Raw genomic sequence first — 7,187 nt, 5'->3', positions numbered from 1 at the left:
ATAGTTTTCCACAAAAAACAAACTGAAAAAAAAACAAAGTTATGGTCCAAACCAGCCAAGCTGAAACAGTTACAGTTTCACTCAGAAAGTTAAAATATTCTGGTCTTATAAACTCAAGGAAAGAGCACAATGGTATTCATTATCAATAAAATTTGGACTAGAAGGGCTATTTCAGTCATAGTTGTTGCCAGCATTATTCCTACTAACTCATTAATTAGCTTGTACTTTATCAGCTGCAATGTGGAAAAAAAACAGATGTACAGAAGACAATACCAGAACACCTTAGAAACCTTTTACTGTGTTCTACCATTGTCTAGGCAGGTGTTGCAGTAGCAGTAATTCAAATCTTAATTCACATTAACAGTTTTCAAAAGAAGCCATGCTCACATAACTTCTAAGGTACTGCTTCCAGACACCCCTGTAAATGTCTTCTGCTAGTTTGATTTGATCAGTTTGCTATGGCATATTTCACATACTCATGACTTTTACTTAATTTGAGTGGAATATGTTACTCTCACATTAGTGTAGCCCTGCAGTTTTTCCTTAAGTTTTCCATATATATCTCCCAAGATAGAAATACTGAGCTAGAAACCGGTGATCAGTGGGGAAGAAATACCACTTTGCTCCCCCATGAAACAAGTTTGGAAATGAGAAACTACAACTGTAGGAATCTAAACCAATTGATTTCATAGAACATGCTCAAAAAAATACTATAAAACTTAATGCAATCTATTTTTATCATCCAATGTTGCTGCAAAACCTGCTTTAAGTGTAGTAAGCATTACTCACCCACACAAGCTGTTTCTTCATTTTTGATCCAGCCTTCTTTACAGTCTTGGCAGTCCTTGTTACTTGAACCAGTACAAGTTTTACAAGCAGTGTGACAGGCTGAGATGACAGAAAACCACAATGTGAGCTATGCTGAGAGATTCCAATATGAGTTAATGCTTACGCATTCTCAAAGAAAAACTTACTTAGGATTTACTAGAAAAAAATCCTATTTTAGTAGTCTGAACCTTGGATTTACAAGATTAAAACTTGATTTTGTGGAGATATCACTTACAAAAGTGCAGCTCTGTCCTACCAAAAGTACAGGAAGCCAAACACTACTCTTCAGAAAACAAGGAAATACACCATAAATCCAGCTGACTGACTGCATGTTGTATCGTAATATAAAACAAATTAAATGGAAGAATTACTAGATAGATGAAAAAAATAATATTAAGGAAAAAAAAAAATTAAATCTCACTATCAGGATTTAGTTAATACAGAATCTTATTCAAAACATAAAAATAGCTGAAAAAAAAGAAACATATTATTTGTACACCCTGATGGATTGTTTTATAATTTAGCTTAGACATATTTAGTTGGAATCAACATATTCTATAGTACAGATGTGTATTTCCATGCCTGTTTACTCCAGCTACGTGTATTTGAGACATGAGGTGAAACCAGCCTTTGAAATAGTTCACTACACTGCCCCTTCAGTTCAAGATTTTTGTACAGTACCTTAAGAAATTAAAGAAAAAGCACAGAATTGACTCTTGCCTCTCTCTTCTCTCACAATAGAAATGAATTCTGCTTCTTAAAAATAATAATAATAATTAAAAAAAAAAAAAAGGAGAGGAAGGAGGAATAGCATACAGGGGAAAAATGGAGATCAGTCTATGAAAGTGACTTACAAAATTTTCAGAATTCCATAAAAATGACTGACAAGACCTCCATGGTTGAAGCGGAGTAATCAAAGACTATTTTCCTACAACTACTTTAAGTTATTACACTTATCTGTTTAAATTGTTTCTACCGTGCTTGCAAAAAAAAAAAAAAGAAAAACGAGAAGATGGAAGACAAAGATCTTCGCAGATGCCAAAAATTTTGTTACCTGTACAAACTGAATGTGTGTCATTTCTCAAGCTACTGTAGTAACCATTAGAACAGTCCAAACAAAATTCTCCCGTGTATTCCTTGTTGCAGCTACATGTGCCATCTCCACCTCGGGTACCATCACCATCACAGCGGCCATTTCCATGACAAGGTCTTTCTGATCCGCCACGACAAGCTCAAAAGGATCAAAATATTTTTGAAATCAGATGTAAAAGGAAGTAACTTCCTATTCTTAGCCACAATCTCCCCAAGTGCCTCCTTCTGCATAGACAGTACAACATAAAAATACAAACCTATAACAGTATGCAATTTCCAAATGTTTTTCCCTTGAGAGCAACCAAAATACTAAGAAATCTGAGTATACAGAGGAACTCAAAACAGTCTTCAGGGAAATTCAGCTATACATTTCATGACTTAGAATGTTATCTATTTTTCTAACTTGCAGGATAAAGTTGGTGTCTTTATTTATTCCAGATATCGAAGAATGCTCATACTGCAGTTGGAAGAACCTACCAATGATCTCTTAGATTAACATCAGAAATTAGCACTACTTTATTAGCAATTGCCAAATAAGAGGCCAAAGCTGACCTCCAGCAACAATGAAAGTTTTACAGATTTATAAACCATACAAATTTCAGTGGCCAAAACACTTTCTTTCTCTTGTATAATAGACCTCACTTTTATCCAATCATGTTCCTACCTATTTCTGCCACACCCTTTTTAACTTATCCTTATTTATGATTTTTTTCATTTAAACCCCAGTACTGTTTTGGCTGATTTGTCTTGAACTCAGTCGAGGACTGCTCCCTACAAACCTTCTGAAATGGTACCTAAGCAACAGACTTACTACTCAGCAGCTGCTATTCAGCAGCCAAATATCATACTTCATATGTCCATATTACTAAATACTGAAACAAACAAGTGAAAAAGAAAACATTTGTGACTATATGCTTCAAAAGAAAAATTACCAAGGCAATCTGGTCCGTAAGTTCCAGGTGGGCAACAAACTTCTAATGTTTCTATGCAAAACCACTTAAACAAATCAGGATATTTCTTCTTTCTGTATATGAAAGACAGTAATTTATCAATAAATGGAACAAAGACTTTTAACTGTTAACTCACACAACTGAACATCCACACTGTCAACCAAAATCTAACGCACATGACACAAGATAGAGACTTCTCTGCTGAAATGACAACTACCTTACTTCAGGAATCAATTCCTAGAAATCTTCCAACTTCAGGCACTGTTAAGAAAAATAACTTTCTAAACTGCAATACTGTTAGCTAATTCCACACAATGTTTTTATTTACAAAAAAGTGGGATAAGAGTGATCAACAAAATGACTTCAGTGTAGTCTTGATATCTTCTTCCACTTACTTACTTATTTTTTCTGTAAAAGTTTACATAAAATTCAGACAGTCACATTTACATACTTCTCTTAAATACAATAGCTGCCTTAAAGACAACTATTGTATTTACCTCAGAAAGAAGAGAACCCCAAACTGATATAAGCATTTGCTCAAATTACTGTGAACCTGACTTCTCGATAAGATGCACATTAAAATTCCTCGTTTTTTTTGCCATGAATCAAGGAATATTTCAGAAGGATTTTCTTTGTATTAAGAAGTAAAAGTTATGTGTTACTTCAGCACTAGAATATACCCTCAATAAACAATATAAACCCTAAATATTATTTTACAAGCAGGCACAACAGCTGCTACACTTACACTTCCGACTCACAGCAGTGTAGAGGTTAAAAGTGACCTCTGGAGACCACCTAGACCAACTCCTCTGCTAAAATGGGATCCCTCAGTAGGTTGCAAAGGAAAGTATCCAGACTGGTCTTGAATATCCCTACAGAAGACGACTCCTCAACCTCCCTGGGCAGCTCTATCATGCTCACATAAAGAAGTTTTTTCTTATGTTCAACTTCCTGTGCCCACTGTCCTTTGTCCTGCCACCGAGCATCACCAAAAAGAACTTGGCCCCATGCCGATGGGGCCTTCTATTCACGACTGATACCTGGCCTTCGATATTTATGCACATTGATAAGATCCCCTCTCAGTCTTCTCTTCTCCAGGCCCCTCATCATCTTCATGGTTCTCCTCTCTCCAGTAGTTCCCTGTCTTTCCTGAACTGCGGAGCCTAGAACTGGACACAGTACTCCAGATGTGGCCTCACCAGGGCAGAGTAGAAGGGGACGATCACTTCCACTGACCTGTTGGCTACACTCTTTTTAATGCACCCTAGGATATCATTGGCCTTCTTGGCCACAAGGGCACAATGCAGGCTCATGGTCAACCTGTTGTCCACCAGGACACCTGGGTCCTTCTGGTCAGAGCTCCTTTCCAGCAGATAGCCCCTAACCTTACAGATGCACATGATTATTCCTCCTATGTGGAGGATTCTACACTTGCACTTGTTAAAACTCATCTGGTCTCTCTCCACACAACTCTCCAGTCCATTCAGGTCTCACTGCATGGCAGCACATCCTGCTTGTGTGTCAGTCACTCCTCCTAGCTTTGGATCATTAGCAAACTTGCTGAGGGTGCACTCCATCCCTTCACCCATCAGGTCACTGATGAAGATGTTGAAAGAGACCAGACACAGTACCAACCCCTGGGTAACACCACTAGTTACAAGTTCTCCAACAAGCCTCTGTGCTGCTGATCACAACCATTTGAGCTCTCCTACTCAGCCAGTTCTCAATCCACCTTAAATGAAAATTCAAAGATCTCAGTATCATGCAGATACTGAAGTTTCAAAAACTGTAATTAATGAAAGCCCTACAAAATGCCTAGAAATTCTGCAGTCTGCCAGGAAATAAGCCTTCAGCTACTCCTGAGGCATATAAAGCATCTTATAAACTATTACATCTGATTGTATCTACTCCAAGGTGCAGACCCTGAAAAGCTTTCCTCCAGTCTGCATGTTTAAAGTCTACTCAACCCTGCACAGTAGAAATATGAAGCAATAAAAGAATCATTAAGAACAAAATGGACCATCAAAAATTATTATCCAGATAAAGTGGTGTAACAGCAGTTCACCCTATTGAATTTCACTTGATCTGACCCAGTTTGCCTGCAAATGGGAAACAGAAGTAGATGAGCTACTTTCTAACATGAATGCCCAGCTCCTTAATCCACGCAGGGTGATCCCCTCCACAATTCATTCGGTATTGCTTCCTGACATACATGTATTCCTATACTAAATGGAAGGATAAAAACAACCTGGGGACTGGAAAAATCCTGGTCCAGCATCTTGCTAATTCAAGATAATAAAAACAACACTAACTTCATGAATTTATAATCACTGAATAGAAGAATGAATATTAATTGTTAAGTAAAAAAAAAAAAATCCCATTAAGTTTTCTTTTCATCCAAATTGTAATTGGATGCTTTCTCCTCTTCTTGCTGCTGTACAGCAAAACCCTACTTCTATTCAGAAGTGGCTGCAATTAGGAGCCCTGAATAAATTTAATTTAGAACATATAGTTCAGTGTCACCTCATGATAGCTCTTGGAATCTCCATAGCTAACTACATTTCCCAACTGTCAGGAGAATTAAGTGTACTTACACACTTTCCATCTCTGTGCTACAACTAACAAAGTCCTACTGATTAGGCACAGAATATAGCATTAGTATTTTGTCCTCTTAGATATTTATTAGCACAAAGATCTATACTCAAAAATAAGATACTTACAGTTTGAACCACCATTTCTCTATATGTTCCTCATGCTCTTCTACCATGTTGTTACATTCAAAGTTACTGCTGTCACAGAGATTCTCTGTGATCTCTACAAGACGAATTTCACTACAAGAAGAGAAGAAGTCGTAAGTTTATTCTACTGTTTAATTTCAGTTTAATTCAGCACCACTCAAAATGTAGAAGCTAGACTGCGACCTAGAATATTTTATCAGTTGAAAGTGTGTTCTGAACTAGCTCAAAGACACAGTAAATATTAGAATAAAGACCTAGTTCACGTACTGTAACTATGAAGATTGCATTTATTATGTTTGCAGACTGTATGTTTACCAGATTTTTCTACCAAATTCAACAGTAATTTTCAGATATTGCTAATATCTGACACAAGCTCACAAAGTTTAGACAATCTACCCTTGCACATCAGTGTTCCAATTAAGATTAAAAACTCAGTTTGAAATTTGGAAGAAAGATGCTAGATCGCTTCGCCCCGCAATCAAACACGTACACAAAGCAGTGCAGTAAACCTGCCACTTCCAGTTTGCCATTTGGTACTGAAATAGCAAACAGCGAATTCTAGGGAGCAGTTACTGCTTTAACTGTAAAACAAGACTGGCTCTACACCAAAATGAAGTCCATGCTGTTTAGGACAATCAATTAACTACTGACCATTATTTAAAACGATTGTTTTGGGACTCTGATGGGTAAACATAAAAAAATACCAATACCATGACCAAAAACAGTATTACCTTTTCTGTTTTCAAAAGAGATAAAAGTAAGCACTGTCAGTCACTTACAAATAAGGGATGACAGTCTTTATGGTGAAGTGCAGACACACCACTGTAACCTGCTGTATTTCAGCCAGTACAGATTCATGATTTGGACACGTGAGGCTTTAGTTCTGATATTTAAGTGCCAGATTAGCAGTCACACACAGGGATAGAAAACCCAACCAAAGGAGTACCAAGGCGCTCACCTGGACTCGTACTTTGACAGCGTCTTCTCCTCCCAAGCAGTGTTTCCACCACCAAAATTCTTCTTTGCTGTATCTGCTAACCCCTGGCAAATTAACAGAATCTGAGCAGCAATCCCCCTTTCCAACTTCCAAAAGTTTAGGGCAGCAGTAACTGCTTATATGATGTTACAGACACTTCAGCAAAGCTCTGAAGCTGCTGATCAAATCGATAAGCATAAAAACGACAAGCAACAACAAGTGAAGGAGCACAGGCGATACGGGGGCGGTGCTTCCCACCCACCCGTCAGACCCTGCGGACACCCACCGGCATTACAGCATCGGCTGAGCTCCGGCAGCGGAGCCCGAGCCCGGCCAGGCCCCGACCTGGCGCCTACAGCGGCTCCTGAGCGCGTAAAGAGCCGCTGCCGCGCGGCAATCCGATCGCCGCGGGGGCTGACGAGGGGCTCCGCGGGCGGTACCGCCCGCACCCTGCATCCCCGCCGCCCACCTGGTTGAACCTGTCCACGATGCCCCGGCAGGTGGTGCACGCCAGACGCCGCCGCTCGCCGGCGCCCATAGCAGGAGAAGGCGGCAGCAGCAGCAAGAGGAGGAGCAGCACGGCGTACAGCGCGGGCAACAGCG

The 7,187-nt window shown here is 39.2% G+C and overlaps 1 protein-coding gene across 1 annotated transcript in view; it reads right to left on the bottom strand.

The window, feature by feature from the left end:
* Window positions 1-7,182, bottom strand: part of CRELD2 (cysteine rich with EGF like domains 2) — a gene marked incomplete at its 5' end in the record, with an annotated part of 10,854 nt that extends 3,672 nt beyond the window's left edge. The window contains 6 exons of the mRNA XM_010729019.3: window positions 790-888; window positions 1,883-2,059; window positions 2,853-2,944; window positions 5,591-5,701; window positions 6,567-6,649; window positions 7,054-7,182. Of these exons, the coding sequence (XP_010727321.2) occupies window positions 790-888; window positions 1,883-2,059; window positions 2,853-2,944; window positions 5,591-5,701; window positions 6,567-6,649; window positions 7,054-7,182 (691 nt within the window). The remainder of the gene's footprint in view (window positions 1-789; window positions 889-1,882; window positions 2,060-2,852; window positions 2,945-5,590; window positions 5,702-6,566; window positions 6,650-7,053) is intronic.
* Window positions 7,183-7,187: the final 5 nt, after the last annotated feature.

This window comes from Meleagris gallopavo, chromosome 1 (assembly GCF_000146605.3).
Source record: "Meleagris gallopavo isolate NT-WF06-2002-E0010 breed Aviagen turkey brand Nicholas breeding stock chromosome 1, Turkey_5.1, whole genome shotgun sequence".
In the NCBI taxonomy this organism is placed as follows: domain Eukaryota; kingdom Metazoa; phylum Chordata; class Aves; order Galliformes; family Phasianidae; genus Meleagris; species Meleagris gallopavo.
The sequence above is the reverse complement of the archived record's forward strand: the minus strand, read 5'-3'. Positions and strand labels throughout refer to the sequence as shown.